A 27,638-nucleotide genomic window follows, 5' to 3' on the forward strand; every position below is an offset into this window, starting at 1 on the left:
CTATGAGCTTAAAATGTTAAGATAGAAAATTGATTCAGATCCCAAGTTGATGCCTTTGCAGGACAAATTGTGAGCATGCGCACTGCATCTGTTCTGAGGACGGGAGGAGGACATCACGGTAAAACGTAGAAGCTGCGAAGCAGCGCAATTTTTTACACGCCGAGATTTGGTTTCACCGCTGCGGCAAAAACACTCCCGTGCTTCTGACGCGGCAGATGACTATGCCCGGTACAGCGTTAAAGTGCCGGATGTCTACCTGACAGGCCTGGCCGAGGTCTGGGCCGTTACTCGGGAGGAGAAATTTATTTCTTCATATGGGAGAAGCATGCGGGAAATGGTCGGAGGCTGCTGCGTGTGTTCAGACGAGCGAGGCTGGGCTGAGAACCCGCTGGTGTACTGTGATGGACACGGCTGCAGCGTCGCCGTTCACCAAGGTAACATTTAGCCGCCGTTAGCTTATAATTAGCGGGCAGCTGTGGTCGCTGAGCCCGGCGGCTGGAAGCGGCCAGCGGCGCTCAGAGGACGGCAGGTCTCTGAGGTAGGCTCGCTCTGTGTACGTGCGTGTTGCGAGCGTGTGGGAGGGGTAGGCAGGGTAGCAGGCAGGCGTGCTGTTTGTTGTGAACGCTCAGGGCCAGGCAGGCTTGCTGACATCAAGGAAGGATGGATGGTGCCTCCATGACCGGTCCGTGTGTGGCTGATCATGACACGCAACCAGTTTTCACCACAAGCCAGCCCCGGTGAGGCCCGCCGGCTTGGACACTTGCTTTGTTTTATTTACCTCGTATAATTGGGCGCAGCTAACTCCCAGGATCATATATCCATGGAGTAAATCGTCAGACTTGATTCTGCGATGTTTATCTGCGATGTTTATTATTTACAGAGCCTGGCAAAAGTATTCACTTCTTGAACTTTTGTTTTATTCTTCACATTGCAACCGCAAAGTTGGAACAGACCAACACGACGTAGTGCAGAATTGTGATGTTGTAGAAAAGAAATGCATGCAAGGTGTGCTTTTTATTTTGTTTGTTTGTTTTGTTTTTACATTCAAGCTGTTGTTTGAAGGCCTCAGTTAGTGAACATCACTGAGACCAAAGAACATAGCAGACAAGTTAAAACTACAAATACTGAGTTTTTGAGCACTTTGAGTAATGTATAACAATGTACCAGTTTCATGAGGATCCACATAAACTATCAGACTCATCTGGCTGTAAGGAGATAATAATCAGAGGAGGAGCCAAGAGGCCCACGGTAACTCTGGAGGAGCTTTAGATATCCACAGCTCAGATAGGACGATTTGATGGGAGGACAACTATGGAGGAAAACATGCAGGAACAGATCTGAGACTCGGTCAGGTTTGGACTGCGGGTCTGTGAACATCAATTTTCAAGTCTTGCCCCAGATTGGGCTCTAATGCATCGACATGCCTTCGTTTACCTGCTCTGTTCTCTGTATTTCTGTCATAGTCCTGCTGGAAGGTGGAATTGTAATAGGATTTTCCACAAAATGTTGTTTCAGTCAGATTTGAATACAGATGCGCTCCACTTTTTCCAGGTTTTATGTTTGTATGGAAAATAAAAGCACGTACGACCCAAGATTATGGACTTCTCTGTGTCCTCTAACACAAATTACAGTAATAACACTGAAGATTATGGCTGCCAAATGACAACGTGAACACTTTGCAAGGCACTATGAGATAAATGGAGTTTTGTCTCTGAAGTGACCAAGAAGTGCTTAGGTTTTATGATAGATGAGTTAAAGGCTGAAATAGCTTTAAAATTTATGGCTGGGATGAAAGCGCCGTATAAATATGAATGAGATGTTTATGAGGATTATTAAAACCAAACTGCATCCTGTAGGAAGAAGAAACATGTCTTCTGCTGTGGATAAACTCAACAAAGACTATTACAGAAGAGCTATGAAGCAGCAGAATGGAAATAGTTTTAAATACAAAAGGGATTTATTTTTAAAATATGTGGAAGTTGCTTTTTTTTTTTTTTTTACATTCTTACATCTTGTAATTTACCAAGATTCATAAGTTCACTTCTTCTTGATGTGCCAGACAACATTCTGTGAAATCAATTAGTCTTCTTCAGTACATTTAGTTGTTTTTACACATCTTTAGGATTTTGTAGTAATAAATGCTGACATTTCAACGTTTCACTCGGTCAAACTGTTACAGATATATTTTGAGTGATTTTGAGGTTTTGTTGGTGTGGCTGTGGGTCAGTGGAAAAAGTAATCTGGAAATGACTTACAAAAAAAGAAATCAAAATAAGATTTTTGGTTTAATTTTAAGCTAATGGATCATTTATCACTTCCTTTTAATAATCAGGTAGAAATATATTTTTGTGAGCTCTATAAAAGCTGCACAGAATCCTGAATTATAATCAGCATTGCAATGGGAGTTTATGCAATATCATAATAACGTTTATTATGTTGAAGACAATAATTTATTTAGCCAGTCGAACAGATTTTCACTCACTTTAATGTTGACACCTGACGGTATTTTTGGTGATGGAGATGCTGAAACACGACTGTACAGCCCAAGTGGTGGAGAACTTTTCTTTTTTATTATTTGGACTTTGAATCAACTCTCACTGGGGGTTAAGCAAGTTTCTGACATATTTTTTTGTCATTTGTAATTTATTTTCAAGAGAAATAAGCAAGAAAAAAATGCCTTAAAATCAGATTAAGTATGAAGATATCAGAGATTTTATTTTTATCGCCCAGCCACATCTCCAACTTCTCCACAGGACATTTTTTTTTGTCATTTAGGTTCCTTTTTTTTCTTTTTTTCTTTTTTTGTTACTTAAATGTGAAGCACCATATTTTCCAGATATTGTGGAGATAATACTGCTTGTCTCAAAATTCAGATTGAATTTAAGATTGTCCCCAAGTCTTTGAACAAATATTATTTTATACGGCAAATTAGTTTATGATTAGGAAGCATTTCTTTTTTTTTTAAGCATTTCTTTTAGAGCATATTCTCCTCATCTTGTCAAAAATGTGTTTTTAATTAGACTGAAGAAGGGAAAAAAAACAAGCAGGAAAATAGGAGTCACTTGGTTTGTTTGTGTGTTTGTCCCAGCGTGCTACGGCATTGTCCAGGTTCCCACCGGCCCGTGGTTCTGTAGGAAGTGTGAGTCACAGGAACGAGCAGCACGAGTAGTGAGTATGCCAACATGTCTCACTCTTCCCATCTCACCTGCAATGACTGATTTTTCCGCTCACAGTGAGCTCTGCTGTCTCCTCTTTTGCCTCAGAGATGCGAACTGTGTCCCCACAAGGATGGAGCCCTTAAAAGGACAGACAGTGGCGGTGAGTCTCTGTCCACCTTAATTCTCCTGACGTTTCTCTGAGATCTCCATCAGTGCGCCTGAAACAGATTAAAGACCTCCATAAAGGGCCTTGTCATCTCCCTCTAATCTCTCTGCTGCTCAGGCTGGGCCCACGTTGTGTGCGCGCTCTACATCCCTGAGGTGCAGTTTGCCAACGTTCTCACCATGGAGCCCATCATCCTGCAGTATGTCCCACATGAGAGATACCTCAAGGTACAAAACATGCACGTCTAAGTGGAAAACCTGCATTAGTGCTGCATTGGAGAGCAGAGCTTTATCTGAAATCTGAGTGTTAGGATATACTGGTTAATCCCTGAGATTACAGTCAGTGTGCTGTGCCATCTTTAATCTGCTGTGCATATTTTACGTTTTGAGGGGAGGGGGTTTTCCTTCAAAAAATAATCAAACTGGGTCTAAAAAAAAGAGAGAGAGAGAAAATGACCTATAAAAAAAAACAATCAAAGGAGCACATTATTTTGTGCAGAAACTTGGGAGTAAAAGTTCTTAGAATAATACTCGTTTGTTTTTGCAGGAGACTCGTATAAACTGAGCAAGTGTTAGAGAGATGGTTCACAAAACCAAGTAATTCACTTTTTGCAGTCAAATAAAACTTTATGCTTCTGCAGGATGAGTTGAGTGGAGAACTAAGCTCCTTTTTACTTTGTTGTTTAGAGATGCACAGATCAGAGCTTTTATAATTAACTTTGATTGTCTAAAAATGGCTGAATTATAGAGCTGTCTCTCTTTGTATCACTCCAGATTATTGATCAAAATTCTCTGTGCATATAAACCAGAATAAAATTAATTACAGCATATCTGTTTTACTGCTTACTGACCAATTTTAACTTACTAACTTTTTTTTTTTCATATTTTCCATTCACTGGCTTTCTTATCAACACTTATTTACAAATCCCTAGATGTTGCAGCAGCTGCATATTTCTGTCAAACAGGGTAAAACAAAACACGGTTTTGCTTTATGGAGGCCAGAGATTAGAAAATCATACAGCTTGGTTTTATCATGACACGGTGGTGATAAAAATGTGTTGTAGTTGAAAAAAAGAAGCTTCGGCAAAGGAAAAGATAAACTGGGTCAAAGCAAAGAATGTCCAGTTGCTGATCACAACATCTACCTTCTTGGCACCAAAGGAAAACTAACTTTCCTAACTAAGTTTCTGCTCAGAAGGAGAGTTTAGCAGAGGTAGAAAATGAAAATATGCTGCTGTCCTTTCCAGACGTCTAACCTGTGTTGGTTGGCTGTCGTTCTTGACCTTCAAGAACAGCAGCATTTACTCTGTTCAAATGCAAAATTCACTAATTTACTGTTAAAATTCCAATACTTTCATTCAAAACCATTAAATTATTACATATAGAGAGTCTAAGATTAAAGCAAGAGATTTTTAAATTGTTGTTTGGCCTGTTTTTTTGTTTTTTTTTTTCATTTTTTTATGTGGATGGCGAGAGGGTGAAGATAAAACTCATGTCCCTCTGAGAGAAACCATAGGTGATTGATGTTATAGCATGAGTTTCCTCAGCCCTGTTGTTGTGTGTGTCATGGTTTGTTGTGAAGTTTCAGTAAAAAGTATGGCTGATGGATAAACGCCATGTGGTCTCGAGACACACCGCTACAGCTACCTATACTGCAGAAGGCTCCATTTTGCACAGTAAAATGTGCATAAATAGTATTTTAAAATACTTTACTGTCATCTGGACAATCAACAGGAACTGGATTGGAAAAGAATTAAATAATTTTAATTTGGACAGTAACTCTAGTTAAATAATTGTATATATCTGTTGATTTTTAACCAATAGTTTGTTTTGGACGTTTGAGTCATTGATAAAACTTGAAGATAAAACCTCTGTCATTTCAGAGCTGTTTTGGTCTCTGAACCCTTTGTGATCCATGGTTCTAACGCAAGTTACTCTTCTGATCCAGAACAATCTTATTTTGGGAGATTGGCATGACAGAGTTGGTTCAAATGCAAGAAAAGCACTGAAATGGCCACGCTGAGGAACTGGAGGCTAATTTCAGCTTTATGTCATCAATCAATTGATTTGATTGATTTCATGATGTCTCCACTTTTATGTTACTAATTTAATTTCAATAAACGTGTCGCAGTGTTCAGGTCACAGATTCAAACTCGGATCAAGTCTATCGAGTAAAACAGAAGCAGAAAGAAAGTGCGTCTTATGTAATCTGCCCCTCTCATATTCCAAGACGACGGAATAAACAGTAAATATTTAATATCTGCTGTGGCCCATTAGACTTGGAATGATTTTGTTTTCGAGCAAATTCCCTTCTTATTCAGCTTTGATTTTATGGACATACAAGTGTTTTAAATCACTTTCATTGGATGCTGTTGCACAAAAGTTTGGTGCCAATTTATTGTTGGATAACTAAAAACTTTCACTAATTTTTTAAATGTAAATGTAAGTGAGTTAATAAACATACTGCTCTTTTGAATCTACATTATGTAGGACTTTTATTCTGTTTTTTTGTTTTTTAAAAACAAACAAGATTTTTATGTTGGTCACATAAATGTTGCCCCACACATCTATGCAGTGACTCAAATGTTGAAAAACCAGTGGCTAGCACAACACATGATGTGTATTGTATTATTCACTCTTACTTTTATTCTGTATTGAAATTTTTTTTCATACTTGGTTGCTGTGCTCCCACCTACACATCCTGTAAAAGCCCTAAGCTGAGTGTGTCGAGGTCACGGTGACTGTTGTTCTGGGAACTCTGGAAGATTTCCAGTTGAAGCAGATGTAGGCTGGAGCAGCGTGAAACAAAGATGCACATTTACCATCAAAAAAGAAAAAAAAAATCCTCTGTATTCATTAGATTTAACTTGGTGTCACCTGTTGCTTCTCCTATACTCCTTAAACATACAGTCTTTAATGGCCAGCTGATTGTATACAGTTCTGATAAACTTGAGTTAACATACTTTGGTTCAATTTCATTATTAACACAAACATTTCTGACAAATATAACACAATATAACTTGTTTAATTTAAAACCAAGATCCACCAGCCAGGCTTTTCCTGTCAGTTTTTTCATGGCAGTTTTCTTTGATTAGCTCACCTGCAGATTCAGATTTTGTGGATAGTATTTTTTCCTCCCAAGACTGTAACACATTATACTGGAAAAAAGGGGATTTATGTTGTTTTGTTTTTGATTTATGAAGCATGTGTCCCTATACATTTGTTTGATTTTAGTGGGATATAGTAGTTTATTTGTTCCTTAGTAGGGAAATTCATTAGAAAAACTGATGGAGCGCACTGAGTTACACAGCTTAAAAACCAATAACTAAAACTTAAATACAAATTCAAAAATATAAAGAATTTCCTTGTGCTTGTTTTGTTTAAATTATGTTTTAATATTTTAAAAATATTAATAAAAATATCAACAGCTTATTGATAAACTCAAAAAACTGCATTTAGGCTCATGTTTGTTGATGGACCTGAAATTTTGTGAATTCTTGGTTTTGCTACATTAATGCAAATCTAATGTTAATTTCCTGATGGTGAAAAATGAACTGAATCTAATCTCTTTAGATTAATTTGATTCCTGCTGCTTAGCTTAAATCTCTGCATTGATTGTTAATCTCTAGTTGGCTGTATAAAACACATGCTGCTTCTATTAGCTTGTTAGTAGTTTTAAAACAATAATACCTCAATGGAAGTACTACCTTATACTTATTTATACTTCATAAATCCAATCATAATTGGATTATTTTCTTTTTGTCAGCCAAACAGTGTAGCAATCTTTCTTTAGCCAGACGACCAGCAGTGTGTAGCAACAGGTGGGGAGGGGCCAGCATTTCAGTACTCTATGCTGCACACAACAGTAGAAATTAGTTGCTGAAACTCCAGCATCTCTTTAAAAGCATGACAGTAAATTGTAGCAGTTTTGACACCATTTCTAAAAAAAACACATACAAAGAAAAATTTAACTTTTCAATCCTTAATATGTATTGATGCTGGCAGTAAAAAGTTTAAGGGGGTGGACCTTTAGGAGGACTGGATGCATTTCTTCAAGACTACTTTACTAGATTGCCTGAAAGTTTGGGTCCCTGGACGGCAAATAGGTGAATGAAGACTTTTGGGCGGCAGTTCATCTACAACATGTGTCGTATCAGATAAACTCTCCTAAAAGGAAATCTTAGGATCATTTTGGAAATCCAGTGCCTTTGATGTGCGTGCGTGCGTGCGTGTGTGTGTGTGTATGCCTACATATAAATACACATGTGTGAGTGTTTGAGGGCCCGGTTTCATATTACTGTCAGCTACAGTAAATTGTATGCAGCTTTGCCCCGTCAGAGCCATTCATCCAGATTTTTTGCAGCCTGCATTCCTAGACAGCCTCACAATGGACAGCAAAAACTTGAGAAGCCACTCTTCCCTTTTACATGCTCGGTGCGGCTGTGTCTCCGGCTTTTCACTGCACGAGCGTCATCCTCTGAGAGCGAAACAGAGAGCTCTGTGGGATGTGGGGAATGGAGGGAAAAGGGAGAGAAAGAGCAAACGGAGACGGCTGGAGTGAAAAAGGTGAAGAGCCTGCTGTTCCTTTGTCTCGCACCTGTTGCTAGGCCTCTCCTGCCCCCTGCCAGCCTGCCCTGCTTGCTAAAGGAACGCTGACGGACAAGTACAAAGCTTGCTCATTTCATCTCGTGCAGGCCCACATGTACAGTTGAAACCAGATACTTGCATATGATGTTTGGAGAGTCGCATAACCTTTCTTTATCCTCCCTCCGTGGCTTAACATCAGACTAAACATTTCCCATTTTAGGGATCATGAAGGAGGAGTTCGATTTAATTCGGAGGTTAAAAATGAACTAAGAGTTCAGTCGTATTCAATGCATTGAGAAGAGGCCCGTCTTTTATTTGTCTTGCTGTGATACTCCAATCTTAAATATGTTTTCATTGACTGGAAAGCACAACAAAAATGAAGTTTTTCGAACCTCCACTCGTGTGTAATTTATTTAATGTGCTTGACTTGGTGATAAAGCTTTGGAAATCAATAGATTTTTAAAAAAAATATTCTGATTTGTTGAATGAGTCTGCCTTTTACTTAATTTGAGAAAACCCAGATGATGATGTCATCACTTTGTAAACATCTTATTGGTTAATTCCAAATAATTGTTTTAAATTAAGGCGTACCTGTGGATATATATATGTCAAGCCCACATCTCGACACACAAAACACAAATAAAGAAATTAATAATTTTGGACCTCTATAAGTCTTGTTTAGCTATGAGATCAATTTCCTTATGTCTGAAGGTTCCACATTCTTATTTTTAGATAATTATATCCAAGTAAAAACAGTTCGGGAATGTTCAGCCACGATACTTTTCAGGGAGGAGACGGGTTGTGTCTCAGACGATCTTTTATGAAATGTTCCAAATCATTATAAAAGCCAAATATTGCAACTAAGTAGACTGATTATATTGGCCATTTCTACATTTAGTTGAAAATGAGAAACATTCTTCCATCAGTGAAGTACAGAGGTGGCACCATCATGGTGGGGGTGGGTGGGTGTTTTGCCGCGGGAGGAACTGGTTCACTTCATAGATGGCTACATGAAAAAAGAAAATGTTGAAGCAACATCTCAAATCATCAGGCAGGAAACTGGAGCTTGACCGCAAGTGGGTGTTTAAAATGGACAATGAGTCTGATCATATCAGCAGATTAGTTACAAACTGCTTTGACCGTCACCCTCAATATTTTGATTTTTATGATTATTTATGTAAAATGTACTTTTTTGAGCTCTGTATCATCCTGTAATGTTACAGACGGCGCCTAAACGCTTGATCCCACAAAGCGCCGCCTTTTGCATGACGCTCTTCCTCGGAGCTGCAAGCTTCTGCCTCATAGAGCCCTTCTTCCCCCATTTCTCCCCCATTCAACTCCTCCAAACTAGCGTCAGCAGCAATTAGCAAACAGCTGGTGGGACTGCAAGTCTGCTGAGCTTATCATATGAACCACTTTGTAGTCCAGCGGTCCTCAAGATGGTTATAAACGGCATAATTAGAAGCATTGTGGGAAAGAGTAGGAGCTTATTGAGAGAGAGACCCAATTTCAAGATGTCAAATTACGTAGTAAAATGTGTTGTTATATATTTACAGCATTTTTATTACAACCAAAGGTAACCTGATTGTGCTATAGAAATGGCACTGTGTGCCAGGAAAATGCATGGTACTGCCCCTTTAAGGACAACAGAGTCAACATGACACAACACAGTCCCACAGAAAATTTCGTGGGCAGAGCTGAAAAGACTCAGTTACACCTGTTCTTTTGAAGTTTCTTTACACTACTGGGAGAGGCTTGTCAAAGCATCTAAACCAATCCGTAAAGACTAAAAATCAATACTACCAAAATACCAGGGATCCAAATGTAAACATTTTCATTTAAAGAACGTTGAGCTTTGGCAATTTAGCAAAAAGAAATCCTCTTGGTACTCTTCACTGACCAGGAAAAGTTCAGTCTTGACGTTGGACAGTGAAGGGAATCGTTCTCCTGATGCATTCATTGTGTGGATGGGAGCACCAAAAATATTTAAAGGTGATGACAGACGATCCAGTCTCCCTAAACATCTGGTGAACAGTTCTGCCGTATCAAACCCTGAAGAAACAATTTTGTTTTAAACCCTCATCTGCTAAACATCCTAATCCTTTACATTAGCGCTTTAATCTTTTATTTGGTGCAACTCCCTTTTATGTGTTTGCTCTGGTCACGTTGGTATAAACACTGCACATGGCTGTGAATTCTGAATCGTATTTCTGTCTTTCTCTGGTGTCCTCTGCCGCCCAGACGTGTTACATCTGCGAGGACCACGGGAGGGAGAGCAAGGCGGCCTGTGGAGCCTGCATGACCTGCAACAGGCAGGGCTGCAGACAGGCTTTTCACGTCACCTGGTGAGTGATGAGCATCGTCATCATGTTTGCGTTTGATGTTCGGCGTCTGGTGGGGTTCTATGAAAGGAAATGACAAAAGGCGTAGACAAAACATCAAATATTTTGATGCTTTAAAATAGCGATTCTCCTTCTCTCCTGCAGTACCGCATTCATTCTTTTGAATACGTTGTGTACTTTTTCTTGTAGCTCCGTCGCTTACAGTGCGTTCAATTAATGTTAATTAATTAATTGAACAGCCTTAAATTTAATACTGGAATACAATAGTTAACATTATTTCCCATTTCAGAAGAGGCTCTGGCTATCTGCTTTGCAGTCTGACTGTACCCCTGTATTTGATTTGAACTGTTATTTCTCCTTTGCTTTAAATTCAGCGACGAAACCTAGAAATGCAACAGTCGGGGGAACTTGTACCCATTTTATGATCAGCAAAAGTCTGACAGACGTCTGATCTGCAGATGACGATTTCAGCTGATGACAAGTTTTCTTGAAGAGGAGTAAATGGCATCAATTTGTTGTTTTGTTTTTGTCTAAATTGAAGAGCTGTCTTGAAATAGTTAAATTAATTTAAAAAAAAAAAGATCAACAAGGGATGAGGTTGGAGAGCTTTCTGTTTGCATCTTTGGAAATCTACAATTACTACAAGCGTCTCAAGACGTTTTGCTGGTGACTTGCAATTGTCTAGTTTTCATATTCATCTGCTCTGACAAAACCAAACAAACCTTTTTCCAGTTAAACTCACCACTCTTTAGTGGCACCAAATTACATTGATGGCAACTCTGCTTGGTATTGAAGTTGTTACTAAGTGAAGAAGATTCAAAGTTTGCTATTGTTTGTGTAAATTAAGTAGCTTATCTATAAAGCGCCTTTCACAGACACAAAGCGTTGTACAGCATGCCATAATTAATGAATGATAAGCCGCTACTTTGTTCACATGCTTTGAAAACTGCGACGCGGCTAATATACGGCTTTCTATGAACGGGTTTCAAAAGACCGTTCTGCTGCACGAGGAAGAGGACGACACAACTTCAAGACGACTGCAGGGTTATTGAGATTGACGCCAAAAGAGAGACTGAGGAAGTGTATGCGAGGCCAGGGATGCCTGCAGGATATTATTTAAACCATCACCTCACCTGACCCACATGAACACAACCACATCCCCAACACGCATGATATGTGTGGCACACAAAACCAAAGCACCTGACCCACACACAAATACATATGCACGCGATGCACATGCCACACAGAAACGGCGACGTCGCACAGTTCCTGACCCATAATATGCCACACGAGGCTCATGGCATACAAGGAAAAAGCGTCTGACCCACACGAGGCGCAACGCACACACACAATGTGACGCATCCACACACAAATGTGTATGTGCCCCACGTGATCTGTTTGTCATGAATTACACAGAATAATAAAAAAAGGAAAACGAAATCTTTTGTGTTTGCATTCGTAAACAAACAGTCAAAACAGATAAGACTGGTGTATTCTGGGAAAAAAAATGCTGTTATCATCATGTTGGCTTTAGCTAGCTTGTTGTTTAACATTTACTTAATTCATTTAGTAAGTTAACATTAGCTTTTGGGTCAAAATTAGATATAATATTGCCTCTACTCTTAATATAATCAGAATATATTTTGAAAAATGTATTTTATTTTTCTGCTTGTATCTGTGTGAGAGAGCAGTCACTTTAAAATTGGGCTTTACTAAAGTTCTAAAACACAGAAAATGACGACAGACAACATTATAAACTATCTTGAGCTTCTTGTTTAGCATCTCTACCTCCAAGCCACATTTTTTTATATGCATTACTTAAAAGTCTGTAGATCTTGCTATAACATTTCCAAAAGATTGTCAGCATGCCCAGTACACAGTATAGAGCAGTTTCTCTATACTATGTTCAGTCTTCCTGTTACATGCTTACCATTCACTCCGTTTATAAGTAGCAGGCTGTATTAGCGGTCTTCTGTAGAAAATAGTCTTCTTTGAAATGGCTCCTCACACCTTTTTGTTTCTCTGACTTTATTTTAGGCATATCTCTGTTACCTTTAACATATAACTTTGAGTCGTCTTCCCTTCATACGAATTTACAAATAAAAAAATGCTGATATTTTGGTTTTGTTCCAATGTGATGTGTCGGGCCATCCAGTTTGAGGGAGCAGCTAATTACTTGTGTACCCTCAATGACAAGTGAAGGCATAGGTGTAATGAGTTTTCCTTGAAGTCCAGATCTTAGTGCATGGACTCTTTCTCTAGCCACATAGTGCAGCCAGATCTCATAACGCAGCACGAAGCGAAGAGAAACCTTGTCTAAAGTTCCATCTTGAAGATCATCAAACATGCAAATTTAACTCAAGTACCAGCATCAACATAACATGTTATTGAAATGAATGACGGTCAAGTGCATTTATCTTGTTTTGAATGTTCTTAATTAAGAGACCAAATGTTGACTAGGTTGTGAAGAAATCCGGAATAAACTTGAACTCATTCGGTCATGACTGATCTCTCGGGCTCAACTGTGTTGTCTGGTTTGTGTAGAAGCTTGACTCTGACCTATGACCCTGTGCTATGCTTTGCTCAGTGCTCAGATGGCTGGTCTGCTGTGTGAGGAAGAAGGCCCAGAAGCCGACAACGTTAAATACTGTGGTTACTGCAAGCATCACTACAACAAAATGGTACAAAGAAAATCATTGTTTGCGGATATAGCCTACTTTTCCAAGAGATTTGTGTTGCTTCTTTTTTGTCATTATTGTGATTTTTTTAATATATACAATGAATGAAAAGTTGATTTTTTTTTTTTTTTTTTTTACAGCAGAAGAAGTTGCGCTCAAGCGAAAATGCTAGTAGCTCCTTCAGTCATCCCAGGGGGCGCTCCAGTTCTCCATCGCAGGAAAAACATCACCACCATAAACAGAGGAAGGTAAACAACTCTTTGGTCTGATTTAGTTTGAGTAACTTGGTATTTACTAACCACCTGCAATATCTCTCTCCTCAGTTTAAAGTCACTTTGTTTTTTTCCCCTCTACTCTTTGACAGAGATGGATTGAAACAACTTAAGTGAAACTTTTGCTACAAAAATAGTGAGGCCAGTCGGTAATTAATGCCAATCAGTGAGATCAATAATTAAGAATCTATATAGATTATTGAAAAAGACGCAAAACAAAGCAGGAGAAGGAATGTTTTCAATCAGTTTATTTATGTAGAGCCTGATCAGTGGAGAGAAACGCTTTCCCTTTCGCAGAAATAAATCTAACATTTGAAATCAACGTGCTAGAAAATATTTCCAAGATGAAACGGAGTTTGGTGTGGAAGAACTTTAAATGTGAGGGAATGAATTTTCAATTTAATCCTGAATTTCCAGGGAGGTAAAAATGAAAGAAATATTTCTTTAAATCTCTGTCAACCGTGAAGTTGACAGATGTTTGTTTTGTACACATGCTGACCATTCTACACCGGGTGTGTGTGTGTGTGTGTTTGTGCGTGTTTAAGAGTCATAAAGACAAGATTCGTCAGAAAGAGCGGCACAAGAAGTCTTCAGACAGCCTGAGCTCCTCCATAACAACAAGCAGTCTAGAAAAGGTACAAACAGCCGAACCACAGACCGTCTTAAGACGCGCCGGTCACATTAGTTACATTAGAGACGTGACGCTAGTTGACACAATTTCTTCCATCAGTATTAAGGTTTTTTGACACACTTTGGTCAGAATGCAGTAGCATCGCATTACCGTCATATGATGACGTGATGAAAGTTCTTTGTCGATTTATGGAGTTGCGTAAATGCATTAACTGATTTTAAAAAAAAAATATGCGTTTACTACTAAAGCAAAAACTACAGCTAAAACAGATTGATATGTCACCCAGAAAGAGCATGATAGCCATTATTAAAGACAGCCATCATTCATAAAACACGTTAAACATTCTCCTGTCGTTTTGGATGTGCATGGATAGATATCTTCAACACATCACAGCAGCAAAGACGGCGAAGGGAAGCCGAAGAAGCTGAGCTCCCACAGTCACGGTCATCGGAGTAAGAAGACGGGGAGCACCGGAAAAAGCTGTTCCTCCTCCTCCTGCTCCTCCAGCCCGTTCAACACCGGTACCGCCTGCGGCACTTCTGTCACGGCGAAAAGTCGTTCCGAGTGTTTGTGTCTGACTGCTTTTGCGTCTTCCTGCAGGCGGATCCCTGTCGGCCACTCAGGATTTCCATCAGTTCTCATCGTCCTCCCGCTTGGAGCGCGAGCACGACCGCGGAGGCGACGACCACAACGGAGAGAAACGCAAGGAGCGCCACAGGAGGTCTGCGGTGCAGGAGGAGGAGGAGGAAGACGAAGAGGAAGAGAAAGATGGCAAAGATGAAGAGGAGGAGGAAGAAGAAGAAGAAGAGGAGGAAGACTGTAAATACCAAAAGCCCCCCGCGTTGACCCCGGCCGATTGTCCCCTCGCAGGGTCTCAAAGCCACGAGCGGACGGAGAGCAACTCGAGCCCCTTCGAGAACAAAGTCACCATCTCCACCTTTGGCTCCATCATGCGCATCACTTCCTCGTCGGGGTTGGGCAGCACCTGCAAAATCCGCAAAATTTCCTCCTCGAGCGACTACAAGCCCTCCAAATCCCTCTCAAAGCCGCCTCAGGTCAGCGCGCCTCCCGTCCTGGAGGACGCCAGCCTGAAGGACAAGATCGCGCCCCCGCCGCTGCCCCGAGAACGGAGGCACCATAGCAACAAGAAAAGCCGCCACGGCCCGGGGCGCCCGCGTGGGAGCAAGAACCGAGAGCGGAGGGATGAGGACCATCACCACCACCATGCGGACGCCCCAGCGCCGCCGCCCCCAGCCTTGAGTTCCTCTCTCTACCAGAGCCCATCATCATCATCGTCGTTGTCCCACCCTGCTTTCCCTTCCACGCTGCCTCCCACCTCCTCTTCCTCCTCTACAACCTCTTCCTCCTCTGCTAGGAGTTTTTCTGCAGGTCGCAGCAACTCTTTGCTCGGCTCCGGTGAGTCTGAGTGGGTGGGCATGTGTGGTAGCCCTCTAACATCCTGTGTGTGTGTGTGTGTGTGTGTGTCTGTCTGTCTGTCTGTCTGTCTGAATGAATTGCTATTTGTTTAAACTCTGCTGTATTGATTTTCAAGCTCTAAATTGACTCTAAATTGTCGAAGTTTTTTTATGACACCCATCAGCTTATCTGAGAATCATGACCTCAGAGATACAGAGGAAGTGAAAAGCCATCCAGGATCAACAGATTTGGCCTCGTGACACTGCTCTTATATTTTGTAAATCTGCTTCATAGAACTGTTGAATCTGTGTGAGGCAGAGATATTGTCCTAGATATGGTTTGCTGTGTGAGCTGCACATTTCCTGGCCTACTTTCCGACTCAGCCTCTCGGGTGCCTTACGTGTTTTTTGAGCTTCACAACTTGCCACAAGAGAAGAAAAAACCCTTAGGGTTTTTTTTTCTTTTTCTTTCCTCCTAGGCTTTTGAATTTGATTCCTTTTTCCCCGTCCTCACTCAGGTATCTACTCCAGTCTCAAGGATCCTCTCACGCTTGGTGGCGGAGTCTGCAGCACGCCTCTCTCCCTGAGTGGAGGAGTGTGCAGCACCTCCTTGTCCCTGGGAGGAGCGATGTGTAGCACCCCTCTCTCCTCAGGACTGCTTTCATCTCACGGCTCCTCGCTCTCTCTTCCGTCTGTCAGCGCTGTTTCGAACACGCAGGTACGTCAGAGAAGATTCACTCAGACACCGTCAGGAAACTCGAGTCATTGTCATTTCTAATCAGGAAAGAGAAACTTCGGTTGATCAAAGTGCTGCACAAGCCTGAAAGAAAACAGATTCCAGCTTCCCGCTGGCACACGTTGATGTGCCCCCAAGTTGCCTGCACATCAGTAAATAATCGTGTGCATGTGGATGCGATGTGATCAGTACGGCTAGAAAATATGTAAATAAATTCAGCATTTCATTTAATCTCGGCAGCTGTTCTGTGAAGACCTCAAAGGTCTGTTAGAGTGCTTCACACACACAGCACATATGATTTCAATTGATGGCTGATTAACAGGCTTTTGCTGAATTGCAATCATCTGAACGGGGTGTGTTGAAGCAGGGAAACCTCTAAAACAGTGTTTCTCATCTCTTGTCCTCACCCTCCCCCCCGCTCTGCATGTTTTAGATGTGCCTCTATTCCAGAACAGCTGATTCAAATGATTGCATGACCATCAAATGCTGCAGAAGCCTGTTAATCACCCAGAGATAAAATTCAGGTGTGTGGCAGAAGGGACATGCCTAAAACATGCAGGACAGGGGGGCGGTGAGGACCGGGGTTGGGAGACGCAGCGCTAGAGAACATTAGTGAACAAACAATGTCATAAAAGCCGAGAACTAAGGATGCCTGGCGAAACAGACACTCGGTAATCCATCGTCGGTCTCACAAGCGGAGCGCAGTTCTGCTCAGTTATTATTGGGATTTTCTACGTTGTTCAGGAATCGGTAGAATTAGAATTTCTCCTTTTTGAAACTTTTATGTGTCATTTTGGAAATTTAAACCTAATTTTGGCCAGATCAATTTTTCACAGATGCGCATTTCTTTTTTTCATCATTTTTTATAGATTTTGGTTATAAATATATTACAAAATAAGCAAGTTACATGAGATTTACATTAAATAAGCTAAAGTAAACAAATGTAAATAATAAAATAATAGAGAGCAAATAAATAGCACCCATTACAGAAAAACAAAACAAAAAAAAAACAAAAAAAAAAACTGAGCACTAATCATTTTCTTAATTAATTTCCTTCATAATGCTCAGAAACTCAGTCATCGTTGAGCACATTTCTTCAAAATTGACTCCCTTTCCTCTGAAGGTATAAGCTTGTCGTTCCAGTTCAACAAAAGGTGCCGTCTCCTTCACCCACATATGATTTCCATTTTCCTCTGGTACATAGATATGAACCGCCTGACCTCAACGTGGGTTTTCAGTACCAACGGAGGCTTTCTGCCTGCCTGCCTGTCTGTCTGTCTGACGTTGATCTTTGTCCCTCAGGTCCATTCCAGCTCCAGCGCCTCCTACAGTCTGAACTCCTCTCAGCCTTTCGCCAGCTGTCTCTCCACAGCCTCGACACTGCCGCCACTACTGAGCCAAGGCCAGACCTCGTTGCCAGGTGACAACAAGCATATTTAATTTTCTCCTGCAAAAATACTCTTGCATTTCACCGGTAATAACTCTGCGTCTAATTATTCAAATTTAAACGCAGCAAAGTTTTCAGTCAACCTGTCGTCCTGTTAGTAATTTATCTGTTCTGGTTGTCAGAGTCCGACATCGATGACTGCCGCTTCCAGTGTCAGGGAAACTCGCCGAGAGAGAGTCTTTCCTCACAGTACGGCTTTGCTCTTTTATCTGTGTTTTTTTTTTGGCTTTTTAAATACATAAATATTAATCGAGGTCAGTACAAAGAACCATAAAAGGCCTAAAAATGTGATAATAAAGTAAATAAATTAGTCATTAAATACCTTTTTACAGGTCAAAATATAAATATTTTTGTAAATAAGAAAAATACATCTATATATAATAATACTTACTTTGGTAAATAATGAAATGATCACTACTAGTAATACATTTTTAGCTATTTACTGTATTTTAGTTTTAAACTTTTATTGTTGGCTTCTGATTGGTTACCCAGATTATAGAGTTAATATTTTTATTTTTTTTTTTTGGAACCAGCATATTTTATTAAATTACCAGCTTATAATATATTTATTGTGCATTTTATTACCGCTGAAAATTATTATTATTTTTTTGTACTTAACAATTTAATATTTTACTTAGTAGTCGAGTTGATTATACAGTACATATAAACAATATATATGTTTTTTAACTGCAGTTTGCTCATTGTCGCTCGTTGGAAAATAAGAGCTGGATCACTAAGAGGAGTTAAAATGAAAGCTGACCCAAACCCAGAGTCTGACCGGTTTTGTCCTTGTCCCTCTGCAGGTCTCCCATGAGCTGTCTACCTCTCCTGTTTGACCAGAGAGACGGACTGGGCTCTGGAGTCAGAGCCCGTCCTGAGAACGTTCCCCCTGCAAGCTCCCACATCGAGCTCCTGCTGGAGAAACACGGAAACGGAGAGATGGGGGTCAACAGTGAGTAGTCAGAAGACTGCAGTGGCTTCGTTTTGCTCTCAGTCTCGATCGGTTAAATTTAAACAATGCTTAGTTGTTTTGTTTATTGTGGGAACAAAGTGTGTAACGATCCTGCTGACTCACTCCTTTGAGTTTAGGAACCACTTTATGACCAACTGATTCCGCGCTAAAAACCACTCGTTGCTTGCTAAGCTGGTTTCCCTTGAGTAATAGACCTCAATTAGGTGCAGATCATTTGCCTCTTTGGTATTTTGAAATTTTGCAATTTTGGCTCCAGCTTCTTTGGTTACAAAAAGTTGTCTGTCACACATTTTAAACCAAGTATTCATCCTTGGGAATCAGAACCGTCTCTCTCCTGAACAGATGTGGCCTCTGGACTTTTCCATACTGTTTTTACTTACATATCGTAGTTTTTAAGAGACAAATATGGCACCTTAAGACATCTGAATATTGTAACCAAGGACTGTACCAGACTTGTGGTTCTCTCCCTGAAATCTTGCCTGATCAAATGTTGTGAATTATCTTATAAGACGATTACAAAGCCTTGACGTAATCATCTGGGGTTATCCCACATTGTTAAATTGCATTGTGATGTTGGTGTATGTGAACCTCTGACTTTGAAGAATATAATAAAAAATTCCCTTTTTTTATTGTAACATTTAAATAATTTTGCTTACTGACCTGAAATGGGAACAACCATATTTATTGTCCAACAGTGTGAAAAATCTGATTTCAACTATAAATGCTTGAAAACTCAATATCTGTGCAGTGGATAGGTCATAGTTCAACATTACACTTATCTAATTGTGCTTTGAGCGCTTCGGTCTCCATTTTTCTTGACAGCAACAGACGATCTGTCCAGACGTGAGTTTCTGTAATTTAACCTTGATATTTTGTTGGTCCAGAAAGGAAAGAAAAAAAAAACATGTTGTGACACCAACTAAAATGCGCCAGCTTCTTCATTTATTTTCTAAACACGTCTGACTCAGCACATAAAGCTTCACTCTTCAGTAAAGTTTGTTTTGCTTCTGCTGGCAGCGTTTTTATGTGGATCTTTTTCAGTAACGTGCAGGGCTGTTTCTAAGCAGACGGTGCAGATCTGGTTGGATAAATACATACAGATGGGTATCTGCAGCTCCCAATATAACCTGTCATTGTAAAGTGAAGATTGAAAGGAAAAACCTTGACTTCTTTTATTTAAAAAAAATAAAAAGATCTGTATGACCTAAAACACAGTTTTGCAAGCCTTATGCTTGAAAGCTGTGGAGAATTATGGCTCACCTGGTAAAAATAAACTGTGCACTATTCTGACCGCGGAAAAAACACTGGCCAGTTATCTGATCACCCTCGTTAACCTTTCTTCTCTCTGGAAATCGCCCATCACTGACAGTTTCTTGCGACATTCGCGCTCTCTCTTTCAGTTGTGGAGATGTTGAAGTCGCTGCACTCGCTGCAGCAGGAGAACCAGCGCCTCCAGGACCAGATCCTCAGCTTGACGGCGAAGAGGGAGCGGCTGCAGCTGCTCAACACTGAGCTGGCGGTGCCTTTCCAGCCCCACATCCACACCGGGCCGGGCCTGCACTCGTCCTCGCAGCTCAGCTTTCTGTCGTCTTCTCAAGGTTAGGTTCTTCGTCTCTTGGCGCCCTCGGGATTCTGTCCCCTCGTCGTGCCACGGAGCCTTCCCACACTCCCACTTCCGTTTAGCAGCACCAGAATGTTAATGTGATTAAGCTTGAAGAGAGACCGAGTCGTTCTAACATAGTCGTTTGCTGTGGTTTTACTGAACGTAATAGATTGTGATGAATGTAGAAATTGTAGTTTTTACCCTGTGAATGTTCCTCTCATTTCCTTAGACCCCCTGAGCACCAATAAGAGTCCCCTCTCCAAAAGCTGCTTCCTGAATGACACCTCCTTTGTTACCTCATCAGAGGTGAGAAACTTCTCCTCCTTCTTCACAGGGCCGGGCAGCGTGGCTGAAAAACGAGTCACAATTTCGTACCAGTTGATATCGATTATTACTGGTTATTTTTTTTTGTGCGTTTTAAATGGCTGAAATAATGCCAAACTGGTAATGTGACCTTTCCTGCTTTATCCACAGTTTCCTCTCCAGTTGTTGCACTCATCTTCTCCACACAGTTCCTTTTACTGCTAAGCAGTTATGAGGCGTAGTGGTAAAACATGAAACTGCTGCTTCGCAACTTACTCAACAGTTTATTGACTAACAACCCGTTGATCACTAGTCAACAGTGAGTGAATGAGTTAGTTGTTGCCACCCACTTTGCACAGCTAGCCATGAGAGGCTGACCGGCTAAAGTCTTTCCTCTGCCTACATCCCCCAGAATGCTGTGCACTTCTGGATCAGAGTTCAGTGAAATGATTGAAAATCCTATTGGGCGCATTACCCTGTTGATATCGATCACCTTTCTATTGCGATATCACCAAACACTCAGGCAGCGTTATCACTATCAAATCTCTTTAGGAGAATAATTTCTACTGTCTTGTTTATTTTATGATAAAAGGAAATGTGCAATAAACGGCTAAAAGTCGAGTTTTTGTGTTTTTCACCCAGGAGCTCCACTCTAATAGTCCGTCCCGCAGCAGTTCGTCGCTCTCCTTCCAGGGTACCCCGCCTCCTCAACAGAGTCCCGCCTCCTTCGGCCAGCCCCTGCTGAACGGTTTGAACCGAGGGCCCAGCGACGCTTTGGGGGGCATCAGTCAGTCCGGCGCCTCCGCTCTGCCGGTGGGCGGGCTCATCGCGTCCATCGCAGGGAGCCCGCAGCTGAACATGAACGGTGTCCTGGGCGGTCTGAACGGCGTGATCCAGTCTCCGGCGCAGAGCGCTCAGCAGCCGTCGCTGCCCGCCCTGCGCCCCCAGCCGCCTCCCCTCAACGCCCAGGCGCTGGCCCAGGGGTTCCAGCTTCCCAAGAACGCGAGCCCGTATGTAGCCGCTTCGCTTCCATTTGTTGTTGTTGTTGTTGTTAGAGACGCACTGACCCACGAGATGAGCTTTAATTCGTTGTAGACCACTTTGATAAACCGAGGGCCATGTCATGCGAAAGTATTCACACTCCTTGATCGTTGCGTATTTTGTTACATTATGACCATAACCTTCGATGTACGTTATTGGGGTTTTGTGTGATGGAACATCAACTATTGCATAAACAGGAAGAAAAAAAAAGAATAAATTGTTTTCAACATTTTTGTCCCAAATAATAGTTTGAACTGTGGTCTTCAAAATGCTAGCTTTTTTGTTTACGGCAGCAGATGCTCATATCTGACACAAATGACACTGACCGAAATGTTAAAGATGAGAAAGAGAGGAAAGAAGAAAATGGGCGCGTATCACCAACTGATATTACCATTGCAAAATTTAATAGTAAAGTTGCCAGCAGAAGACTTTCTAATGGTGCGTTCACACCAAAAGCATTTTGGTTTGCATTCGAAGTCTATGTGGAGGCGCGTCTAGGGCCGTTGCGGCTCGCTTCGAGCATCTGGTGCGGCAAGATTTGAACCGTTTGAAGCGTTTGGAGGGTCCGAAGCGTCAAGAGCGTCCAATGGAAGACAACGGCTAGAGCCGTCGTGTATGACACGCCCTCAACGCACCTCCACATAGACTTTGAATGCAAATCAGATGCGCGAAACACTAGGTGTAGCGCAAAATGCCAAGCGTCTCCATTCATAGTGCACACACGTCAAATTCGAAGCGTCGAACGCACCGTCATATTGTGCAGCCGGGTAGACAATGTTACGCTGCTACTTCCAATTCACAGAGATGCACCTTACGTAGCTCTATCATGTCGACTCTCAGTAAAAATACATTGAGCTTTATGGGGTTTTAAATATTACGAAATGTGGAAAAGTGAACCTATTTGCAAGGCGCTGCACACTTGAACTCCTTGATCTTTGTTTTGGTTTTAACAAAAACCAGTGCTACACTTTATCCTTCAACCAGAGACATTATTGCCTGCTCTGTGAGCTGACTTGGTGTTTTACGTTTGTTCCAGGTCTTCTTTTCTGTCTGAGCAGCAGAAGCAGCTCCTCCTTGAGCAGCAGCAGCAGCTCCAGCAGTTCCTCGCCTCGCAGAACTTCACACCGGTAGTGGCACTGTTCTTATCACTTCATCTCGTACGTCTTGATCGTGTGCATGCAGTCAGACTCGTTAAAAAGAGAAACCGCGTCTCTCCTTGCAGCCTGAGAAAGTGTAGTTCCCTTCATCTCTTCAAAAACCAGGTCTGCTAGGTACAACAGGAAGGGATGGCATTTAATACGCTGGTTCACTTAGCAGACAAAGTCAGATGTTACTCTATAATTTGTTTCATATGTAGAAATATTTGTGTTCATCAGTGTAATCTCAATGATTACTTTCTTTGATTTTGTTATTGACTTTCATGCCTATAATTATTATTAGTTATTACTATCTATTTCTTATTGTAAAAAAAATATATTGTCTTTATCCCTGTTGGTGTTGCTATTATGATGATTACAATTATTACCGATATGAATATGATGGTTAAAACAGTTTAACTACTATTGTGGCCCTAACAAATGGTCACACATCTAAATAGAGCTCACATAATCCTAGTCTTCCTGGTCTCAGTTTACAGAATCCACTTTATTTAGTTGCTGTCTTTAAATGTGGGTTGATTGCAGCACGAGTTGTACACAGAACATGTTGAGGTTGCTTAGTGAAAACGCCAAGTGCTAAGCGAAGCTGCCTCCTCCCCATATGGAGAGCTTCTTCCACCAAAGTGATGCAGCAATGCTTATTTGACTTGCAAACTGCTGAAAGTCTGCTGGGGTTTCAACCAGTCATGCGCTTTGACACTCTCTAATTATAGAAACCAGTTTGTTTCCTGTTTGACTGTGAAGCTGAGTAGTTGTCACGATAAGGGGACTGAAGATTTCTTATTTCTGTTCTGTTACAAAAACAGGTAAAGATATGAATTTCAAGGTTTGTTGCAGTGCATCTTGGAGCAAGACGTCTCAAACTCCTCCAGCCTCGCAGGATTCAGAGCAAAGTGATGAATCTGTAGCTCTAAATCTTGTTCACCTCCGTTGAGCTGGTTGCATGCCTCCCTGCAGTTTAACGCTCTCTCCCTCTCTTTGCTTTTCAAACGTGGCTGCTGACCATTGAAACGGAAGTTTTGTTTGTTTGCTTTTAGCTCTGATCACAGATTAGTTAAGCCACAGCGCTCTCCTCCTCCTCCTCCTCCTCCAGGAGCAGCAGGCGGTGGTGTGCCAGATGCTGCAGCAGCAGAGACAGAGGGAGCTGCAGCGCCTCACGCTGACGGGAGCGCTCAACTCAACCCCTAACTCGCCCTTGATCTCCCAGTCGCCCAACCTGTTGTCATCGGCAACTGCGTCTCCCCTACAGGGGAGCCAGGCAGGGGGTCTCTTTGGTCTGCAGGACAATGTGCTCCACAAACCTGGGGTGAGTGTTGCTGCAGGATTTCACAGCTTACCGAATCCATCGAGGTTCGAGCCAACAAGCCGTGATTCTGATTTTTCCTCCAGAGGATTAAAACTCTGGCTGCTGCAACGAGTCAATATGATCAAACCTTTCTGAAAGAAAACAGGCGTATTCTTTCATCTTCTTCTGACATTTGAATGTTTGTTCTGTTCTTTTTGAGGATTTTTTTTTTTTAAGCCGCAGTGATGCACAAATATCCTTGTTGTCTGACCTTTCTGAAATAGAGTAATATCTTTTCTATAATTAGATGCATCTTCCAACATCAATCAGGGTTTCTACCTGAGCCTGAAATTAGAATTTGATGTTGGTTTTCTATTTCAGGTTAAGAGAGAGAAAAAAGAAGAGAATAGAAGAATTAGTTTTTCCAGACTTTATTCCTTATCACCCTGTCTGCATGTTTTCTCTTACCTCCGTTTTTTTTCTCACTCTTGTAAATGTTTTACTTTAATTCTTAAGCCTAAATATACAAATAAAATGAATTATGGTTCACATTAAAGCAAATATATTGCATATATTAACAAAACAAACTTTTATACACTGGTACTTTTACAAGTCCAAAAGACTTGCCAAATGTGATTCTACATAAAAATGATTCAAGGTTTCAGAATACAAATCCACTAAATACTTCAAAAAATAAGAATCATGCATTTCATTTGTTTCCACGTTATGATTACGGGTTATGTTTTGTCTGTCACCAGCCAAAATCCCAATAAAATATGGTAACGTTTCTGGATTTAATGTGATCAACAGTAATAAATAAATAAGACATTCTAAATAATTCTTGCTATTTAATTGCATTCTGACATTTTTTTTACCCCCCAGACAGCGGGAGAGAAGGCAGGAGACAAGAACGGCTGAAGTGTTTTTTTCCCCCCGCTGCTTCCTGTCCAGTTCGGATGACGACGTCCCGTCAGAATCGCCGGTTTCTGTGAAGTTCTGGGCTCTCGAGTCTCTCCCTCCTCCGTCATCTTTGTCTGACAAACTTCTATGAATGTAAAACGTGACATTAAGGTGAAGTTTTTTATTTGTGTGTGTGTTTTGAAGCTCTTAATATTAGAGGTCCATCTTATGGTTTTTATCATTGTCATTTAGGCAGCTTTCAGAGAGCATGACTACAGTGGTCTCTTCTTTAAATTGCACTATTTTGTTAGCTTGACCAATGGGGGCTGCTTATGAAGCTCACCGCTGCAGGAGCTGGGTGGGCGTTTTTATTTTTGACGTTTGACATGAAGGTCAAGAGTTTGGCTCTGACTACTCGAGCACTGACATCTCCCTCCGCCGCGCAAAACCAGCGCTTCCAGTCGGTCCGCGAGGAAGCACTTCCGGCAACCTCCCGCTGTCTTCCTCGATATATTTCGTCTTCCCGTATGCGTTCACCCGGTTTTGTCCTCATCCTTTGAGCGTTTCGGCCTCGCCCCGGCACTTAAGTATAAGATGTAGTCAAGTTGGTGTGTTGTTAGTGGCGTTTCCTCATTAAGCTAGTTATTACCTCAAACTTTCTGCCAACTGTGCTCCGTTGTTTATTTCGTGCCGAGTCATTACCGTAGCAGCCTTCAGTGGATAGGAATGACCACCTAAAAAAAAAAAACAACAAAAAACAAAACAAAAACGTGGCATTCACTCGATTTTAACGTTGAAAAACAAAAAAGCGTCACGCCGACAACATTGAGGGGCGTCTTGCTTTTTCGTTCCATCCCACGATGAGAGTTCCTTCCGTATTTTATACCCTTCCAGTTGCTGTCGAGATTAAACAGACGAAACCAAATTTTTTTGGAAAGGGAATCATTGGTTTTCCCGAACGAGTGTGCGTGTTTAGTCATCCACAGACTCCCTTCTGAAGGATGCTCAGTGGGCCGCCGCGAACTGAAGAGGTTTATGACTTGTGAGTATTTTTGCACTCTTGTCCTGAAGTTCTTTGTGTTACCTTCCCACATGGATAACTCTTAACTAGCTCTTCTTTTAGCAATACTGGATAGATAATGCCTTAATAAATGGGGTAGATTTACAGGGAGAGCCCGCGGCCCACAGGCTCACTCTGTCCTCTTTGTCTTTGATAGGTTTTGTTTCTATAACTCGGGCACATGGAGGCTTTTATCGTTTGTTTCCAAATGAACTTCTTAAACTCATTTATACTTTTGATAGCTGACTGAAGATTTCAACAGTGAAAACTTGTGAATAACCGTATGGTCAAGTGTCAAATCATTTTTCTATTGTGACTTTTGTGTTCACACGCAGAGCTCTTTAGTTTATTGTTGTGCTTCAGAAGACTGAGAAACGATAATTTGTAGCACACGTTGCAGTCATAGGAAAGAGTTGAACTCTTGTTATAGCAGTGTTTGATGCGTAATGTGACTGTTATCGGCACTGAGACGACAGCGAAACCCCGTCGTAGAGGCTGACCTTCCTCCACTCTTGATTCTTCGACCGTAGCCCGTTTGACTTGGTTTTACCTACACATCGATTTTCTCTAATTTACATCTCTCACTTGAGTTTCTGAGCTGTTTACTTTCTGTTCGCAAGTCTCCCAAACTGTCGGTGATGGGTTTGTTTCACAGATTCAAGCGTCTCCCTGGTTTGTGAGACAGTGCCTTGTAAAAACAAAAAAAAATTCATTCCTCTTGAACTTTTATCAGATTGTCTGAAGCTACCAGAAACTTCTTAATTAGATTTTCTTCTTTTTTTTTGACAGAGCAACACAAAAGATGTGTGTCAGTGTAAATAGAAGATAAATAAGTAGTTATTTAATTCATAAAGTTATTTTGTATGAACCAGAAAACAGAAACTGGGATTAAATTACACACATCTGAACTGTTTACTAAGTAGGTGACTTTTAAAGTCTGTTTCATTGGATTGAATTTGGCATGTTAGACTAGATGGGATTGAGAACAATTCAAATGTTTTCAGTTTCTGTAAAACTGAGTTTTTTTGTTTTGTTTTGTTTTTCCCACCTGACAATTATGTGCCCCTTTGTGTTGGCCACCACCATTAAAAAAAATGGAATAAAATGCATTGAAGTTTGTGGTTGTAAGAAGTTTAAGGATCTGAATTATTCTTTTGCCAGGCATGTGTACTTGTAGCAGTGACAGAAGGTGAATGGTTGGTTATGTTTTATTAGTGTGACTGCAAGACGGAGGTTTGTCGTCGTCATGATTTTCCTCTCAGCCAAGAAAAAGTTCAGACTCAAAGAGTGGAGCAAAGGTTTGCTGAAGCGGTTTCTTTGTCATGTTGCACTGGGGCCCTGCGAGCCCAAATGTAAATTGTTTTTATGACTTTTTTTTATTATTATTATTGTTATTATTATTATTATTATTATTATTATTTTAATAATAACTTGTAAACTTTAATATGTTTGTGTAAAAACACGTTCATTCCTTTGAGGTTTGGGTAACAGACATATTCCATGTTATGAATGTCGTACTGTGTATCTTTTATGTATTGCAACATTTAAGCACCTGGCTCTGAATGAGACGTCAGCTTTTAGGATATGGATTGCATGAAATGCAGCGATGTCTCTCAAATGTATAGCTAAATACCAAGTTATAACTATGCATCATTTAAAATGCATTGTTCCCATGAATTAATAGATTAAAAAAAAGACGATAAATGAAATGAACACTGAATTATAAGAAGGAAAGCGCGTTGTCGTTGTACAGTGAATTTGTTTGACAGAACTGATCGAAACAAATTGACAATATTCAGATTTCAAAGCCCTGTAAAGTATTTTGATATTTTTGTGTGCAAAATTAAAAAAGACAACTTTTTTGTCAATAAATGTATTTTACTGA

General features: G+C 40.9%; 1 protein-coding gene across 1 annotated transcript; it reads left to right on the forward strand.

Annotated features, from left to right (window-relative positions):
• Positions 1–27,638, forward strand: LOC103148503 (protein AF-17-like). The gene is made up of 20 exons (XM_007567310.2): positions 1–434; positions 3,089–3,168; positions 3,264–3,318; positions 3,442–3,551; positions 10,152–10,255; positions 12,840–12,933; positions 13,071–13,178; positions 13,748–13,837; positions 14,207–14,354; positions 14,434–15,249; positions 15,767–15,966; positions 17,287–17,404; positions 17,554–17,620; positions 18,235–18,383; positions 19,805–20,002; positions 20,237–20,313; positions 20,953–21,320; positions 22,388–22,478; positions 23,602–23,814; positions 24,676–27,638. The coding sequence occupies exons 1-20, from the start codon at positions 326–328 to the stop codon at positions 24,709–24,711; spliced, it is 3,231 nt and encodes a 1,076-aa protein (XP_007567372.1). The 5' UTR covers positions 1–325; the 3' UTR covers positions 24,712–27,638.

The sequence above is a fragment of the Poecilia formosa genome, unplaced genomic scaffold (genome assembly GCF_000485575.1).
Source record: "Poecilia formosa unplaced genomic scaffold, Poecilia_formosa-5.1.2 Scaffold206, whole genome shotgun sequence".
Lineage (NCBI taxonomy): Eukaryota > Metazoa > Chordata > Actinopteri > Cyprinodontiformes > Poeciliidae > Poecilia > Poecilia formosa.